Source organism: Rhinatrema bivittatum, chromosome 6 (assembly GCF_901001135.1).
Source record: "Rhinatrema bivittatum chromosome 6, aRhiBiv1.1, whole genome shotgun sequence".
In the NCBI taxonomy this organism is placed as follows: Eukaryota; Metazoa; Chordata; class Amphibia; order Gymnophiona; family Rhinatrematidae; genus Rhinatrema; species Rhinatrema bivittatum.
The window spans coordinates 78584817-78605068 of NC_042620.1; the positions used below are offsets into that span (position 1 = coordinate 78584817).

At 42.8% G+C, this 20252-nt stretch overlaps 1 protein-coding gene across 1 annotated transcript in view; it reads left to right on the forward strand.

Annotated features, from left to right (window-relative positions):
• Positions 1–10831: 10831 nt before the first annotated feature.
• The window catches only part of GALNT13 (polypeptide N-acetylgalactosaminyltransferase 13), a 740598-nt gene continuing 731177 nt past the window's right edge, over positions 10832–20252 (forward strand). Inside the window, exon 1 of the mRNA XM_029605513.1 lies at positions 10832–11495. Coding sequence (XP_029461373.1) covers positions 11354–11495 — 142 coding nt within the window. The 5' untranslated portion in view covers positions 10832–11353. The remainder of the gene's footprint in view (positions 11496–20252) is intronic.

Consider the following 20252-nt stretch of genomic DNA (forward strand, 5'->3'; position numbering starts at 1 on the left):
GCTCCCCCCTGTCTGTGAAGCCAGCCTCTCACTAGTAATGCAGGGAGGGAGCTGTCTCAGACTTCACCATCCTCCCCCCACCCCTCACCCACACACCATTCACTAGCTGGGACATGGGGGAAGTCAGGAGTGAGGGTCAGGCAGCTCCCCCCTGTCTGTGAAGCCAGCCTCTCACTAGTAATGCAGGGAGGGAGCTGTCTCAGACTTCACCATCCTCCCCCCCCCCTCACCCACACACCATTCACTAGCTGGGACATGAGGGAAGTCAGGAGTGAGGGTCAGGCAGCTCCCCCCTGTCTGTGAAGCCAGCCTCTCACTAGTAATGCAGGGAGGGAGCTGTCTCAGACTTCACCATCCTCCCCCCCCCATCACCCACACACCATTCACTAGCTGGGACATGGGGGAAGTCAGGAGTGAGGGTCAGGCAGCTCCCCCCTGTCTGTGAAGCCAGCCTCTCACTAGTAATGCAGGGAGGGAGCTGTCTCAGACTTCACCATCCCCCCCCCCCCCTCACCCACACACCATTCACTAGCTGGGACATGGGGGAAGTCAGGAGTGAGGGTCAGGCAGCTCCCCCCTGTCTGTGAAGCCAGCCTCTCACTAGTAATGCAGGGAGGGAGCTGTCTCAGACTTCACCATCCTCCCCCCCCCCCTCACCCACACACCATTCACTAGCTGGGACATGGGGGAAGTCAGGAGTGAGGGTCAGGCAGCTCCCCCCTGTCTGTGAAGCCAGCCTCTCACTAGTAATGCAGGGAGGGAGCTGTCTCAGACTTCACCATCCTCCCCCCCCCCCCCTCACCCACACACCATTCACTAGCTGGGACATGGGGGAAGTCAGGAGTGAGGGTCAGGCAGCTCCCCCCTGTCTGTGAAGCCAGCCTCTCACTAGTAATGCAGGGAGGGAGCTGTCTCAGACTGGTATCAGGGATAGGGCACTGAGTGCAGGAAGATCACAACACCCCTGGTATCAGGAATAGGGCACAGGTTCTAGTCATATTGACTGATCACATTACTTTTTTTGTCAACTACCAACAGTTTTCATTTCCCATCCCCCCAACCATCACCTCAGTTGGAACCTTGGTAACATCAATAGATAAGAGGGCAGCCAGCCAATAGGAATACATATTCATTCCTAACTGACCTTTACTGACCTGGATAGTGTCAATAATTTGTATCATTTTCTGTTAGTGTTCCTGAGTTTCCATTTCCATTTCCCATCCCCCCAACCATCACCTCAGTGGGAACCTGGTTAACATCAATAGATAAGAGGGCAGCCAGCCAATAGGAACACATATTCATTCCTAACTGACCTTTACTGACCTGGAAAGTGTCAATTTGTATCATTTTCAGTTAGTGCGCACTAACTCGGAGTTAGTGCGCACTAACTCGGAGTTAGTGCGCACTAACTCCCGTTAGTGCGCACTAACACGATTTAACGATTTTTAACGATAAATCGTTAGAATTTCTATTGTATCGTGTTCTATAACGATTTAAGACGATATTAAAATTATCGGACGATAATTTTAATCGTTAAAAAACGATTCACATCCCTACCGCACATATGTGTGTTCTTAATTTTAAGTGGTTCTTGAGCAAGCATAAAGCATGTATCTTTCTTAAGGATTTGTCAACTTTAACGCTTTCAGGGAAGCGGATTTTAAAACATGATCACAAGAAAGCCATTCCCAGTTTTACCCATTAGACCACCAGGTTGCCCAGTCCATCTCAATGTCATTTTGGTCCACTCTGGTTCTTCATCTTGCACTCCCCCCAGTTGATGCAGACCCCTCACCCAGTAAATCTAGGCCTACACAGAGATTTCTGCAGACTTACACCTCATCAGGAGCAGCAGTAAATATGTGTGTGGCTAATAGGCTTTAAAATACGGCTTTATGTGTGTAACTGTTGGCCCTGCCCTGGAACGCCTATGCCTCACCTCTTTTTCAGCTCTCGCTCACCCATATCTGTGTATAATCAGCAGCTTTTAAAATCCGTATCACACATGCGTGGCTCACATCCAAGCGAACATGAGCCTTTTAGTACAAGCGATACTTTTACAATTCGTCCCTATGTGCATAGTTTTGGTCGGAAAGGATATTCACAGAACAAGCAAGTGTCTGCGAGTACATTTTTCTAAGGCAATTTTCAAAGTAAACTTTGCACCAATGTGGGCAGTTTGATAATTGCCCCTAATATGACCATGCGTTTTATATTTGGGACATTACACTGAATCCTGAATTAGTATGGTTACTTGTGCTCGGCAACATAGCACCCCCCAAATGTTATTTGTGCTATAAAGAAGCCACTGTAAAGCTTATGAGAAAGATCTACCAAAAACTACAGTTTACCTCTATGTCCAGAGCTTGATGATCATCACCCATCAACTCACCAGTCCACAAGATGTCCAGTTTTGTTATGCATGCCAACTGAAGATATGCTGGCAATTTTGGCATGGCATTCTGCATGGTCATAATTCTGAATGGCATTTCTAATTTCTCAAAACCTTTTCAATCACTTTTTGATTTTTTTTACTTACGGAATATGATGGATATTTAAAAGAATCTTTGTGTTGTATTTTAATGTGATGATGCCAGCTGTGCATGCAGGCTGAGCAGCAATTTGATTGGACAACATCCTTTTAAGTGTCACCGTTTGTGTCTTTCGGTTGAAACTTCGATGAAGATGGCTGTATGTGGAGAAAAGGACTAAATTATCATATTCTCATGCCCCTCATGCAGTGGTGACTTCCACGAAATGTGATCACATCTGGTTGACCTGTCTACATGAAAGTCAGCTTTTAGTTGTTAAGGGAGGTAAACAATAATGGGGTAGATTTTAAGACCTGCGCGCACATGTTATAAAATCGGGGATCGGCGAGTGCAAGGGGGTGCACAATTGTGCACCTTGCGCGTGCCGAGCCCGTGCCGAGCCTTGCTGCCTTCCCCCATTCCCTACCCCGCACCCCACCTTCCCTTCCCCTACCTCCCACACACTTTCCCTCTTACCTTTTTCTTGATTTTACTTTGGTTGTAAAACTTACTTCAGCCCTGGGGCTGAAATAAGTTGCGCGCGCCGGCTGACTGCCGGCACGCGATCCCCGGCAGCACGGCAAATGGCCGAGGATTTACGCGCGTCACCGGGCCTTTTGAAAATAGGCCCGGCATGCGTAACCTTTTGAAAGTCTGCCCCAATGTGTACAAGCAGTGTGCTGAAATGTTGGTTTTATCTGCAACATTTAAAAAAATTTTTTTTTTTTTTTTTGAAAACACAACACTGTGATCTTTTAGAACCTTGGATTTGGACTTTAATTTTGAACTGATGATTAAAGCTGTACCAGTTAACTTATTAGGAGACATGTTAATCTGAATAGTCTATGACATATACGTTTCTGTGCTGGTTATATGAAGTTTCTTTTCTCTATTAATAGTTGTGGTGAATTGTTTTAAAAAAAAAAAAAATTGGGGGGTGTTTTCATTTTGTGCATTCTGAGTGATCAGCCACATATGTCGGCAATCACTCTCATCACTGAACAGCTATGCAGCCACCTGATTTTGATGAGCCATGGTGCCTCTGGACTGTTTTTGGACAGGACAGGGCCTATGGGCAGCCAGATGTTTAAGATGGGGTCAGCCTAATGACTCAAATTGTAGTTGTGGGTAACATCAAATGATGTTACACATTGCAAATGAGTGCCCAATATCTTGTTTACATGGTGGTTTAATGGCACTAGGATTTTGCTGATGGCAATGCTATTAAGTCACTTGCATAGACAAAGGATGTGCAAATTTCTTCTTTCTGTTTCTTTGCATAACATCACATGCTATTTCATTTAGTGCATGCCAACTTACGTGCACACGAAACAAAAGAGCGCGCACCATTTTGAAACAGCATGTGCTATTTTAAAATAGTGTGTGCTTTAACAAAATGAAACAAAATTCAAGTAAATGGAAAAACAAAAGCCAACAAAAATGTTGGGCCTGCACACACATAGCATAGATTAGTAGTAGTAGTAACAGACCATACAATTTGAGATAGAAAACTATTTTTTACAGTATTTTTTTACAAGGTTACAGTCTACAAGTAAAGAAGTTGCAATAAAAGAACAACCTGGTGAATATACTTTCTTCCTAGACTGAGCTGCTATAATTCTCCCTGAAGTAACACCATCTGTAAATTCTATCTTTTCTGCACCAAGAATAAGTTTAATTGTGCTTAATTGGCCAAAATCAAGCACACTGTGACTTTATTTTGAAAAGCAAATAAATATCTGAAATGCAAGCATTGAAAGACAAGAAGAAGCCTTAGGAGACAAAATGATCACCTTGAACAAAAACACCTGGTGCTATTTAGATCTGCATGCAGTATATAATTGTAGGGGCATCGGTAATCCATTCATAGAATTACCTCATACATTAACTCATAATGCACATATTTCTCAAATGCACATCATATTCTTGTTATTTCACAATTACCCACAAAAACTGTATACAATAATCATTTATACATTAGTGCACAATGTCATATTACACAGGAAAATATCAATGGACACATCAGAAGTTATAAAACATCTTTATAACATATTTAGATTTGCACATTTTCGGCCAGCCTAGTGGCTGGTGTTGTGTACTAACACACAGGGATTGTGGAGTAAACAGGAAAACACAGGAAACATATAGGTTAGAAGAATGAATGACTGTTCCCAGTAAGACAAAATATTGTTTCAAATCTTCATGCAAAATTGTATTTTTGCAATTCCAATCTTCCAAACAATTCAGTCCCCATAGCGCCGGCGCCATTTTGAATACTGGCAATACGGCCCGAGTGCAGGAGGTCGCTCCCGGACCCCCGCTGGACTTTTGGCAAGTCTTGTGGGGGTCAGGAGGCCCCCCTCAAGCTGGCCAAAAGTTCCTGGGGGTCCAGCGGGGGTCCGGGAGCGATCTCCTGCACTCGTGCCATCGGGTGCCAGGAACCAAAATGGCGATAGCCTTGCCCTTACGATCAATATCGTGGGGTTTTCCTATTGTTTTGGGAGATGCCCCGATTTCTGACGATTTTGAAAATATCGACGATATTTTCAATCGTCCGAAGCCCGATTCACATCCCTATTAGATTGTAAGCTCTATTGAGCAGGGATTGTCCTTTTGTATGTTTGTACAGCGCTGCATATGTCATGTAGTGCTTTAGAAATGTAACGCAGTAGTAGTAGTAGTAGTAGTAGTTCACAGTAAGACCTGGATTTAGCCTTCTGCTTCTCCATCTTAAAAAAGGAAAAATAATAGAAGGAAATGATTATGGGTTTTGATGTATAATGAGTCTGTTGCAGGAACTGCTCTCATGGCGCCATATAGGATCTGCGACCCCATAGTTTTAACTGTATTTGCTATTGTGCCAAAATATGTATCACACAAGTGAGTATATAAGAGTTCACCCATTTTTATTTCTTTTCAACTGAAACAAATTAATTGGAAGCAGAGAAAATACATTGAAAAAAAGGAAAGGCAACGAACTCCCAAAATTCATCACTGAGATTTTTTTTAGCAAATGTAACTGCAAATATGAATAAAAATTGCAATTGTGCCCCTGTCTATACCTTGAGGTGGACCCAAAAAGCAAAGAGAAAGACGGTCTAGAAAAGCCGTGAGGAATAAAAAAATAGCCAAAAGTCCTTCTAAAAATCTTTTATTGATTGCCCGACTCTAGGCCTGAGTTTCACCCATCCAGGGGCTCCTTCATAAGTATGCTTTATCCATGGATGTTTGTGTGGTTGTTCCAATCATAATTGAGAATCTTTGATGTTGAAAGATACTAACTATTGGTGTAGCTAATTGGACAGTATGAACAAGAAAGCCCAGTGCTTGTGACTGTGGCTGTGCGAGTCCGCGATGAACCTCCATGGATAAAGCATACTTATGAACATGCCAATCTAGATTCTAATAAGCTCCTGAAGCAGCCCCTGGATGGGCGAAACTCAGGCCTAGAGTCGGGCAATCAATAAAAGATTTTTAGAAGGACTTTCGGCTATTTTTTGTTTTATTCCTTATACCTTGAGGTGGGCAACAAGAAATGTAACCCACTGTCCTTCTGGGGTCACCTTCTCAACTTCGGGGAGCCTGGGATAACTCACCCTAAGTGAGGAAATCAGTCTCAGCTGGGTCGTGGGCTGGGGGCAGATAAATTGCAGGGCCAAACTGAGCTGAGGACACTCACACAGAAACCTCCATAAATTCACTGTCCACTACAGAGGGTGTGCTCCAGCATGAGATAATTTACTTCAATCAGTCCAAAAACTGTAGAGAAACTGTAAAAATCAGCAGTTTCAAGCTCAATTCTTTTCCAAGAGTTCAGAATGACTTCAAATCACCTTTCTATGTACATATCTCTTTTCAGCCTTTAACTAGGTCCAACTTTCTTAGCATTCACAATAGTTTAAATCCAATTTGTTACACACCTTTTAGGATGGCTGCAAGGCAACTAACTCCCTCTTCTGTAGATGAAATGCAACTCCCCAACCGGCCATCCATTACTCCTACCATGTGACAGGGGCCAGCCAATGGCACGGATACCCTGTCACATGGTAAGGGCAAAGGGCCATCGGTGCCATTTTTATTAGTGGCAGCTGACGGCCTGAGAGCGGGAGATCGCTCCCGGGACCCCCACTGGACCACCAGGTAATTTTAAAACGTTTTGGGGAGGGGGGGGGGGGAAGCTAAGGGAGCAGTTTTAAAGGTTGGGGTAGGTTTTTTTTTTATCGGCTCGGGCGCAGCCGATAAAAAAAAAAACCCGATCGGACCGCACGAAGGAAAATTCACGATGTGAATCAGAACCGGAATCGGAACTTTCACATCCCTACTGAGAACCATCTGTCAGGTGTGTCCTGGCTGAAAAAAGTTTGAGAACCACTGCATTAGAGAACCTTTGCCAATCCCATAATCCTGGTACCCCTTTATGGAGTCTTACGTTAATATTTATGCCACTTTTCATGCCACTTTGCCACATCTAAATACCTTGCAGTTCTTTCCTCTGCTGATGATTTCTTCTCACAAGTTTCATTAAAATTGATTTTAAAAAAAATCACTATTCTGGAGCCCATAATAGACTGTAACACTCCCCTCATAGGTTTTAATGGAAAACTAATTATATGAATATACAAATTTTTTTTTTGTATTGAAATTAATGAAATGAATAAGGATCCCAATGAACCAAATGAATGAACTGAAATGAATCCTTTGTCCTGCCCATCCCTGGTGCTCAACCCCTAGGGCTTCCCTTTTTTTCTCCACTCCTGCTGGTCATCCATCCCCAGTTCCCCACCATATCATTCCCCCAGTGTCCCCAATTCTCTAAGACTCACTGTGATCATCCCAATTCCTAGTGCTCCTTGAGGCCCTCCTCCAAGCCCGATCAGTGCACAGCCTCCCCCCAACATACTCCCTCCTGGGGTCCTCGAGCCCCCACAACTCAATCCACAGGGACCTTGAGCCTCTCCCTCCAACCCTGGAGGGTCAGATATCCCCCCTCAAGAAAAGAAGAAACCACTCTTACTGTCTCCAGCAGCAGCTCTCCTCCTCCTCCTTTTCTCAATACAGTAGCACATGCTGGCTCCCAGGGCCACTTTTGCCTTTGAGAAAAAGGGGGCGTTGACGTTTTGTAGCAGGGGTTCCATTACATGAACATACAGAGTTCTCTATCCCCTAACTCTATTGACCAGTGCGGAAACCTCAAATACCAGAGAACAGCCCCTGCTTCCTGATCTAAGACTGGAACCTTGCCTCCACACCTTCCGAAGGAAACTTAAGACGTGGCTTTTCCTCCAAGCCTTCCCCTAACTCAAATTAACTCGTCATACCCAGATCAAGGAACTGAATGTCTACTAATTTCATTCCATATTATATGATAATTACCTAGTTAATCTCTATCGCTCTTACTCCTACTTCACTTATTCCTAGCTACTCTAGCTCCCAAGTTCAACACCCCTGTTTTATTGTAACTTTGATAGTTTCGACCTTTCTTATTTATGTTACATTGGTTTTTCCCTTGTTCCATGTAAACCGGCCTGATATGAATCCCATTCATGAAGGCCGGTATAGAAATATTTTAAATAAATAAATAAATAGAGTTGTAGCTGATTCAGTTTTGGAAATTAGTGCTGTTGTAGTTAGGTTTGCTATACAGGTTCTGAGTGACATTTTTTGCAGGCTTTTGTGTTCCTTCACAAAGTATCTGGTAATGCAGGGAGTTTGTATTACTGTTATTGAGATGACAACAGAATTAGATTTGTTATTCTATTTTAAGGAGTAAGTGGAAACATCCTAATTCAACCCATTCAGCAATCAGCAAGGCCAGCCAGCCATTTGAGTTGACCTTCAGTCAATGCAGTATGGATTTTGTTTAATTTATAAAATTATATATATATTTTTTTTGCAGTCTAGATTCAAAATTCATAGACGATGCATTCATCAGACACAGTCAAATGGTTTCTGAAACGTATTTGTATTATATATATATATATATATATATATATATATATATATGTACATACATATAAAACACCAAGTTTAATGCATAAAAGTAGGGGCAGGCACTTTTATCTAAGGATTTTGCATTAGTTTTTAAAATAAAAGTACGTCCATACTTTCCCTTTGAAATTCGCCCAAAGAAATTTGTCCCTGCTTTTTCTACAATTTGTTTCTGGCCAAAGCTACTTGTGTTGTTGCCTCACCTGGCCTACGCTCACCCTGGGAATGCCTCCACAAGAACACGAGTGAAAGTATACACATTGTGGAACAATATATATTTAACTTGGGCATGCCGTAGCTTCCTGGAATCCCACCCCGTCCCTGCCCCATACCCAACATGATGCAATACAAGTTCCATGATACTCTTTATTGAGTGGATAAAAATGGCCACAGCCACACAAAAATGAACTTACACATAACATACAGAAATACTTTATGCAAAGTTAACATTAAACTTTTATAAGAGACTGGCCTACATCAACTTCAGCAAAGACTTGATGGCGTTATCCCCTCTTGCTGCTACTATCCTGGTGAGGTGGCAGCTCTCCAACCTTCTGCTCCGTGAAGATGGTACCCACTGGCATCCCGCTCAGTGAATGTCGCCGTGGCCACTGCCACCGCCTCACCAACCCTGTGGCCATCCTTGCAAGCCACGCCTATTTATTTACGCCAGGACTCCATTTGGCCACCCCCAGACTGGCCACCATCTCGGTCTGCGCCATATTTTGCATAGGTTGATCGTCCCCTGCCTATTAATAGGCTGACCAATAGCATTCCGCATCATGCACCCCACCACAAGTTTCCCCCTTTGCGTAATGTTTGGCAGCTGGACCATTTCCTCTCCCACAAATACCAAAGCATCCCCCTATGCATTGGTGAAGGACCTGCCATAGTAGGGACCAGTAACCCCTTACTAGGTCCCTACCCCCCCACCTAACCCACTAGTGCTTCTGTGGCCATTTGCAAGAATAGAATAAAGAGATCTGTGCCAATGTGTATTTAATGAACCCTGCCCCAGAATGCCAGTAACCACCTCTCTTTTTCTTGTTAAAAGTGATGTGCAATACCCTAACTATGCTTGTACTTAGGATGTTTATAAAATGTACATGCACATACATGTTACTTACAGATGTATATGCTATTTTTACAAACGTGACCCCCCACTATCCCTTTGAAAATGTATCCGTAACTCTATTAATAAATATATGGGACAACAGGTGCTCAAATTAATCATTACTTTGCCAAATGTCACTCATATTGTTGTGAAACTTCCCTTGAAAAAAAAATGTTTGCAATAATTTTTAAAGATATCTTTACATGAAGACGTATCATTTCTGGATCCATGTATATGCATGGATATGATTGCAAATCTGAGAAAAAAAATTCCAATAGCTCTGTGTGAAAATTCTTGTTTATTCTTGCCTTTTGGTTACTGTTAGTTCGTAGTTCCTCTTTTTAACTCCAGGTCAGCTGGAATTAACTTCCAGCACTACTGTGCTGGCACTTAAAATCCCTAAAAAAACACAGGGGAAAAATGTCCACGGATAAGTACTGACTTATCTGGCTAAGTAGCAGTTGCCATCTGTATTTATCTGGCTAAATAGCAGTCACCTGTGTCTAGCCAGATAAATCAGTATTTAACCAGCTAAGTGGCGGTTGCTGACGTCACTTATGGCCTGTCAGGGGATTCCTCTCTCCCCTTTCTTGAGTTAAAATGTGCCTTGAACCTGTTCCACAGTACCTAAAATATAATCTGTTTTGAAGAGCCGAAAAGTGGAATATAACTAAATAAATAAAATAAAATAATTGTTCCCAACGCACATTTTACTCTCAAAGCGCTTTTTAAAACTCCTGATGCATTTGCATTTCATTAGCTTAGTTTAAAAAACTGAAACTGAAAACAAGCACACATTTTCTTAGCACCCAGATTATTGCATCCGCCTGATAGATGGATATGAAAGTCGACCACCACTGCCTGAATCCGCAGGTTTCCCCGGACATGTCTTTAAACACTTGGTTGGTGGATAGGACACCATACACTAACATATACAGTGATCTCAAAAGCTTTCGGAATGTAAACTAAAAATGTTTTTTTTTTTTTTTCAGAATTCAGGTACCATGGAGGAAGCCATCGACTGCTAACCAGTTGCTACGTTAAAGCATTGCATTCATTAGGGCTCCCCTCTTGTAGTAAAGTTTCCACAGTGACTGACGAAGGCATAAGCAAGGAAATAAGATCGGCCAATCGAGGGGAAATGCACTGTGCCCTGCCGAGGACTCTCAGCAATGACCAATCAGGAAGTCGCTTACATCTCGTCTCGAGGATCAGGTTTACATCTGGAGCGCTGCGTGCCAGGCAGCCGGGCTCTGCCTGCGAGAACGGTGCTGGGGAACCTGGCTGCGGGCTGCCAGCGGTGCGCTGCCTGGACGTGCGAGCTGGTGGAGGAGACCCCGAGGGAGGGGCCTTACCAACATGCAGGAGGACGACCCTTTTTTCTGAACCCTAAAGTGTGGCAGCTGTCAGCCCGGCTTATTATTCTCTTTCCGTTTTTCCTCTGCCTCTCCCGTAGCTCCGAATGCTGCAGACGACGAGTGCCTCCGGCTGTGCGAAGGGCACCGAGCGGCGCATTTGAAGGCGATTCCCTTCGTGCCTGCGGCGCAAACCTCCGGCCCTAGATGGAATCCAAAAGTTTCCGTCCTGCAGGTATTCCTCAGCGGGTTGCAGTGCGATGCTCGTGCCCTGGCCCCCACGCTGGCTCTTACCTGCCCGGCTTGCATACCTCCGTGTGCTAGCTGTCTTTCCCTATCGTGAGAGTTAAACTTCACATCGAGACATGAGGAGGTTCATCTATTGCAAAGCGATTCTGGCCACTTCTTTGGTGTGGGTGCTGGCAGATGTCTTTTTGCTCTTGTATTTCAGCGAATGTAACAAATGCGATGACAAGAGGGACAGATCACTGCTGCCTGCTTTAAGGGGTAAGCCTGAATTCTAGCATGCATTAGACTCTGCTTAGTAATGATTGCGGGGCTAGATTTCTTATACAGTATGCAATTTTAGCTGTAATACCAGTGAAAGTAGAAAAGTACCCACTTGTTTCCTAACTAAAGCTCTCGAGTATTATTGCTTGCTACTCTCTCCGTTGTTGTACATTGTATTTGGAACGTGCTGGTAGATCAGACCACCTTTACAAATGCTGTGAGGCGTCAAGCAAGATCAGATTTTCATGTAAATAATTACTTGTAAATGTCACTGTAAAATAAACAATGACTTTGCCATTTTATGTAAGGATATTAAAAGCATTGTGGTGAGCCACTTGTAAGCCCCTCTGTGGATATGAAATATGTAAATGAGACTGAGAATATTTTATTGCCTTATACTCTGTAAAGGATTTGAGTCAGCATGGCCTCTCCTAGATTGCCAAAGGGGCACAACAACAGCCGTCGCCCTTGGCCTCCCCTCCCTAGTTTTCTTTGAAAGAGGGACCCCTGAGGCGAGGGACAATGGTAAGTGGGACACAGTCAAGGGGCAGGTAGGGTAATATCTATATATGTCTATTACAATTATTTTGTATGTTTTTATTGTAAACCACTTCGATATGTTTTTTTGTTGGGATGAATGCGGTATATACATTTTTAATAAACAAAACTAAAGCCAATTAGCTTACTAGCTCCAGATAGCTGTGACAGGTAAGGGCTGGGAGCGACAGAAAAGGTAATAAAAGTTCCAGGTCAGGGCAGACAAATAGCAGCGGCGGTGTTAAGGGAGAGCAGGGAGGCCACAGAGATTTTGGTTTTGTTTTAATTTGCCAGAGGTACAGCTGAGAATCCTGGTTGCTTCATTCAGTATAAGGGCCATCCATAAGGAGTGAGGAGTGTGGGACTCCCAGCCCGGGACCATCAGAGGACAATATATTCACCTGGTCCTGAACAGGGGAAACAGGAGAAGAGAAATGGTCCACGGTGCAGTGGATGCACAGCAGCTGGCTATCAGGCACATGGGGTGGCCTATAAAGTAATCCTCCTCTTTAAGAAACAAACAGGACCTGGAAGAAGGTGATTTTTGCATGTATGGAACTAGAGCAGCGCAGTGTAGACTGGACAGTGTTTTTTTTCACTTACCACCTGAAGTTACAGTTTCATTACATGGCAGTAGAGCCAGTGGAACAGTAAAGTCTGTGGTGAAATAAAGAGGAAGCAGATAAAGTCAGAGTCTCAGGCCAGTGAGGGACCAGAGGGAAAGAGAGATCAGGAGTGGCGAGGGGCAAGGTAGAGATGCAGACAGACTTGGAGCAGTGAGGGTCCAGAGAGGCAAACAGATGCCAAACAGTGGGGGCCAGAGAAAGAGAGAGAGAGAGAGATTAATGATGCAGGGAATGGCGGGGGACCAGAGAGAGGCAGGATGCAGCGGGGGGGGGGGGAGGGGGTTGTGCAACATAATGATGGAAACCTACAAGGTGGTGGCACAGAAGGACCCCCTGCTGGCCCAGAGATCGGGTGGATGGCAGGAGCAGAGAACGTGAGTATGGGGTGTGTGTAGGTGCACACAAACACTTGGGCTGGGGGGGGGGGGGGGAGGGATTGAGAGAGGAATACTTCAAAGAGGATTGCCATCTTTTGAAAGAAAATGCTGGAGCTAAGTCTTATAAACAAGATAATTATATCAATTTGTTGAATGTTTCTGGCTAGGATGAAATATATACTTAATTAACTTTTTACTAAGCTTGCCTACAAGTTGGTATCCTTCAAGGAGTTAAATAGCAAGAGCATACAGTACAAGAAAATAATAGTTTAATTAAGTTTTTTGCTAAACTTGCAGAGAAGGTTGCTTTGATATTAAAGGGGACAGTAAGGAAACTTGTGGTTCAAAAGTTTCTAATGGAGATTGATTTAGTTTATATCAGAAGGCTTTCAGTGAGTTAGCTTAATTTAAGGATGGTTTCCTGCAAGAAAACTGTGTGCCTCTAAGGATTATAGATTGGGAGTCGGCATTTCAGTTACAGAGATAGCTACTGCCTCCTTTCAAGTAACACTGGACGGGCAGGAAGTCAGCACCTGTGAAAGCAAAAAGTTGAGATTAAGCAGTTTTGTGTGATGCAGGAATGTTAAAGTGGGGGAGGTTCACAATATGATTAGGAGCTAACACCTGAGATTGACAGCCGTTTCCATACATTAGTAAAACCAGAACAAAGCAGCAAGGCAATATATACACACCTTGCATTTGGACCTGCAGGTAGAGATGAAGTTTAAGATAATTTGAGCAGGACCTGTCAGGGACATGTAAACAAGAGGGAGCCATGGAGGGTATCAGCTTAATAGGAGGGGGTCAGACAGTGGTGTTCTACAGACCACTACTGAACAAAAGGGTTCAAACAAAAAGCAATTAACAACTATTTGTGAGGTAAAAAAAGGGGGAACCAAGAGGCCCACATTCTAGCAAACCATCCATTGACTGTATGCTAATGGTTGTTGGAGATACAGGAGATAAGGGAGAATGATAAAGGACTGGGAACTGTTTGTTATGCAATAGGGAAAAATCAGTCGGCTTGTAAAGTTTAATGCAAAGCAACATTGATATTTTAAAACTTTTGGGGGACATTGATCCATTTTGATTGGCTACTTTGAGGGCAGAATTAAATTCTGCTTTTAACCTAATGCAGGCAGGCAATGAAGTGGTTAATCATTAATCAAGTGAAGAATTGGGACACATTCTGAATATAAAATTAAAATGTAAAAGATTGGGCAGATCTAGAGTTCAGGCAGATTCCACTATGGGGGCATTCTCCCCCCTCCTCCACACACACACACACACACACTCACTATGTGGAGCCTTTTTTCCATGGGTATGGAAGCCTCACAAGATTGTTAGAACAACAATCTTGAATCCTCCAGGGCAGACTGCACAGACCCCACCTGTTTACCTCTTAACAGTTTCATGCCCTCTTGATCTCTGTCTTCTGTTAGAGGACAATAGAATACTTTATACAATATACTTCAGTATATGTATTGGTATTAAGTAAATATACAATTATAGGTACAAAGAGAGAGGTGAGAGTATCATGTGCATATGCATGCTTATGTATATAATGCATGTATTCTTATCTAATTACCATAATCATCCTAGAAGGAGTTAATTAGTTTTTTTTTCAGAGTTGGGGTTGCAAGTTAGCTACAGTGAGGGATGGGGAATAAAGCAGACTTTCTACAAATCAGGCACAGGTAATCACGAGTTTAGCAGAGCTCAGTCTGAGGGCCTTTTGCTGCATTGCAAAATAGTAAGCTTATTTTACATGTGAGATAAACAAAGGTACATCTGTTACTTTCTCCACATTCCAGCATGATGCTACTGCTGCTATGAGACACGGGATTGACATGTTTAAAAATAACTGCATTCTTTACAGCAAAATGTTATATGCTGGCATGTTTCCAGTTGCCTTATTGCAGGTTACCGATATCTGAGGCAGAGGGGCAAGCACTGAGTGATAGAGTTTGGGGTTCTTGGAGTAGTAACACTGAGTAAGAAGCAGAAAGTTTATGGAAGAGGCTTCCGGGAGGTCTAGGAGAAAATTAAATTATTTGTCTACATATACGGTTAACTACTCAAGGGGGTGTCAATCAATTCTGATGATTGTTTTAACCACTAGGCTATGTTGTCACTCCTAGAAAAGCTGGGAGAGGTTTAAGTAACATGGCCATAATTACCCTGGACACAACAGAATGCAAAGGTGCTTTGGAAGGCTATGAGAGTCCAGAATGTTTATATAAACAGAAATATGACAGTAGATAAAGGCCATATGGCCAATCCAGTCTGCCTCTCTGTCTAATTTATCTAGCCCTTACAATTTCCATCGCTCCCTCAGAGATCCCCCTGCATTTATCCCATGCTTTCTTGAATTCAGATACTTTCTTGTCTCCACCACCTCCATTTGGAGGCTGTTCCCAGCATCTACTACCCTCTCTGTAAATAAATATTTCCTCAGATTACACCTGAGACTATCCTCTTTCACTCTCTTCCCATGACCCCTTGTTCTAGAGTCTCCTTTCCATTCTTAAAAAAATTGTGTGTGTGTGTGTGTGTGTGTGTTTATGGGGGTGAGGGGGGGGGGAGAAGGGGCATTGGCAAATGGTCAGATTATGGAAATAGGGAGGTGGTGTTATAGGTGACTGAAACCAGCTGTCCATAAATTAACTTTCATATTTATTCTTTTTTAAAACAGAAGTGACAGGGTCAGTGGAAGAGACATAGGTGGCAACAACATAGCTTCATTAGAACCATTGATCTTATAAGAAGAAGAAAAACATTTTAACGATTGTTTACACAGGTTATGATGGAGTTGCCTGGGGAGGACCCTGAGATGGGGGAAATATTATATTAAATACATTTACCCAGACAATGGTAGGGGCAATTTGGTTCTTTGGTTTATTTAAGTTTAGTGATGCAATGCCAAAAACCAGGAATACAACTCTTGGACATTAGAGATATTATCCCCATTTAGGAGCGCTAGGTCGAGTATCACACCCCTCCTCATGGGTTCCCTTACCATTTGAGCAGAGCCTTTTGAAGGGTATCCACTATCTCGTTACATCTTGTAGATTCTGCAGAAGGGATTCTCCAATCTACATCTGTCAGATTAAAATCTTCGACAAGCAGCACTTCTCCCTTCTTTCCCATCTTTTGGATATCTTCAACCAGATCTCTGTCCAGCAATTCTTTCTGAATTGGAGACCTGTAAACTGTAGCAGCAACAATGCTCAAGCCCACTTCTATCATTAGGGCTTGCAGCGCTGGTATTTTATTGTCCAGTCTGTGATCATAGGTTTCAACTTTTCTCCCTTGGTTTGCTTCTCTTCCTAGTCACCATGTCTGCTTTTTTGAGCTAACTGGTTTATTTTCTTCTCCCATTTCCTGTATTGCTTGGGGGTGACCTGCCAATTTCATTGGCCACCTCCTGCCACACTCGCTCTCTGTTTTAAATGCCTGATGATGTATGATCTGAATTTCTCTCTTAACATCCTCTTTCCTGCCAACGACAAATGTAGACCATCCTTACCATATAACATTTTACTGTTCCATACTTGGCCCCAGTCTCCAATTTAGTCAAAATCACTTTCTTTATAGCAGGTTTTGAGCCACAAATTGAAGTTATCTATATGGCAGAGCCTTTCCTTCCCCTTTCCATAAACAGGGAATGGTCTTTGCCATGTGTCTAATCTTCTTCCCTAGATTTTGAAAATCTTTCTGTTCTTCAAATATACCATTTCTAGCAAGACCATTGGTCCCCAGGTGGATGATAACTGATATCAGAGTCTTTACTTTCTTCTGTAATTGCATTGACTCTCCGATTGGTAGATCTGCTGGCTAAGAATCCTGGAAGGCATTTAACTGTTGCTTCCCCATCAAAATTATTTCCAAAATTGGTTTCTCTGATGGCCGATTCTCCCAGGAGAAGAAGCTTCATTTTACGAGATTTGATAATATTTAATGATTTCTGCATATACTGGATGACTACATTCTGTTTCAGAAATCACTTTGTTTTCTATTGCTGGAGCTTCTTCATTATCTAATGCAGAAAAGGTATTTTGTAAGGGTAATGGCAGGGAGAGTGGGTGTCTTTTCATCACATGCCGCATTCTGCCAGAGCTCACTGTAATCCATTTATTCCCGGGTTTATGAATTCTGGATGCCTGATTTCTCTGTAGGAATGAGTGTGAGTATTCAGGATGCTGCACAGTTGTGGAAATCGGGTGTCATATAGTCACATGTCTTATTCTACCAGAGTCCACTGTAAACCATTTATTCTTGGGTTTCTGAATCCTCTTTGGGAGCTGGGGGAGATATTCTAGATGCTGGGGGAGATATTCTGGATGCTGCTAGAAAAGGGAGGATTTTTGAAACCTGAACAATTCCTTTTTCAAATGAGTCACCTGCTTTTTCATTGCAGATAGCAGAAAGCAAAAAACAGGAACACAACTCTTGGACATTAGAGATATTATCCCCATTTATGAGCACTAGGTCGAGTATCACACCCTTCCTCATGGGTTCAATTACCATTTGGGCGGAGCCTTGAAGTCTCCAAATAGAGGCCTTGGGACATAAGCATCACACTTGTTACACTGAATAAAAGACATTCTGCTAATATGCAAGTTGTTAGATTGGTATTTAGATCTTATATTATTCATCTAAGTCTTTGGAAGAGCTATTTAAGAAGAAAACACCTAGGGGTAGGTGGGTGTGGGGCAGGGTAGGAGGGAACACACAACTCTTATAGATACCAGCCATTTGTTTTAAATTAACAAATACAGTTACTTAAGTACAGACTAGCAAGGATTCTAAAAAAATATATAGATCTAGGAAAAATATATAGAGTTTTCAAACCATACAAAAACACAGAGAATGCAGAAGAAGAATGTCAGCAAGAAAACAATCTATATTACGGCTAACATTAAAATTCAGCTTATCTGGCAACAAGCTCTGGTAGTTATGTGTTTCTCTGTAGATGATCCCTTACAATGCCCTGTAAATCACCAGACCCAGAAGATTCCATCCCTTATTTTATTTCTTTTTTTTTTTTTTTTTTTTAATTAACAAACACTAGTTGCTTAAATAGATTAGAAGGATTCTAAACATGCTATATAGTTAGGAAAAATATATAGAGATTTCAAACCATGGAAAATCACAGAAAACACAGAAGAACAATGTCAGCAAGAAATAAACTATATTAAGGCTAAGAAATTAGAATTCAACTTATCGGGCTACAAGCTCTAGTTGGTATGTGTGTCTCTGTAGAGGCACCTGTGCAATTTATTTTACTTCTACTTAATGAGTTTTTGATGACCCCTTACATTGTCCTATGAATCACCAGATCCAGAGGTTACCAGCCCTTACTCAGGCTGGCATCCGGCAAGCCTGGTGATATGTTAAAATAATAAATGGTAGGGACAGCACGGCACAGCTGTCCCATTCCCCAAATATCTTATTTTATTTAAAAAATACTTATTAATCACCTTCCTGATACATATCTCTCAAGGCAATTTACATTTTTCTTCATACAAATAACAATAATTAAAAAAAAAATCATAAATACAGTAATGGTATTATTCAATAAAATAAAAACATCATTTAATAAGGCATCAGGAAACAAGTTAATGGTTAAAAGCAGGTGACATTAGCTAGGTTTTTTCCTTGCATTATGTTGCTCAATGAGAGGCAAAGGGGTAGAAATAAATAATAAATGAATAATGATTAAAAAGAAAAAATATTGATAACAAAGAAAAATCTCAGTGGTGAGTGCTGTATTAGCACTACTGGGGTTTTGGTTAGGTAATACTTTAGTTTATTTAATGCTGTGGCCTATATGTTACTCTGTTTTGGTTCTGTTTCAAGATTGGAGTTAATGTATTAGGTTATATGTTATATTTAATACATTTTGGATGGTAACAATTTGTCCCAGTGATTATTAGGGAAAGGGATGTGTGTCTGTGTGAGGGGGGGATTGGGGGGGGGGGGTTGTACTGTGTGTCTTGCATTTATCAATGTGGTGAAATAGCAGTCCCTACATTTTAGTGAGGAGTTTGAAGTATTTAAGTAGCCTTAATTCCATTAATTCAAAGAGGGGCGGATTTTAAGAGCCCTGCTCGCCGGTGAGCCTATTTTACATAGGCCTACCGGCGCGCGCAGAGCCCCGGGACTCGCGTAAGTCCCGGGGGTTTCTGAGGGGGGCGTGTCGGGGGCGGGCCCGAACCGCGGGCGTGTCGGGAGCGTTCCGGGGGCGGGCGCGGGGGCGTGGCCGCGGCCTCCGGACCCGCCCCCAGGTTGCGTCCCGGCGCGCTAGCGGCCCGCTGGCGCACGGGATTTACGTCTCCCTCCGGGAGGCGTAAATCCCCCGACAAAGGTAAGGGGGGGGTTTAGACAGGGCTGGGCGGGTGGGTTAGGTAGGTGGAAGGGAGGGGAAGGTGAGGGGAGGGCAAAAGAAAGTTCCCTCCGAGGCCGCTCCGATTTCGGAGCGGCCTTGGAGGGAACGGGGGTAGGCTGCGCGGCTCGGCGCGCGCCGGCTATACGGAATTGATAGCCTTGCGCGCGCCGATCCAGGATTTTAGCAGATACGCGCGGCTACGCGCGTATCTACTAAAATCCCGCGTACTTTTGCTTGCGCCTGATGCGCCAGCAAAAGTACGCCTATTCGCGTGGTCTGAAAATCTACCCCTAAGAAATTATTTCACAAAATGATTTCATAGATGGGGCAATAACCCAATTTTAATTGCCACATGCTGTCAGAATAATTTTTTTTGCATAATCTTGTTTTGCTAAGAATATTTTGAGATGTAACATAACTTTTCATGAGGATGATAGGGAAGTCCAATAATCTCTTTAGATTCTAATTAAATCATTGATTCTTTTCAAGATCAGCCTTCACCATTGCCTGAGGGATTCAGGGCAGTAACTCTAAATTGATCCTCAATGCTGCAACAATCAAGTGAGAACCCAAAAAGTTGGATTACTTTCATGGATATTGTAAATTGTTTAAGCCTATAACCATGATGTCTTCCTCCAAGCTTACAGTTATGTCTTCGTCCTGTCTTCAGCCTTGTCTTTTCTAGCAAGTTCCAAATGGTTCCTTGCTTCAGTTCCTGAAACCAAGCATCTTCAGATCCTGTGTTTGGACCCTCAATTTCTTCTGCTGGTATAAGGAATATACCTTTGTCTCCTCTGAAGCTGAAGAAAGGAGACGAGGAGGG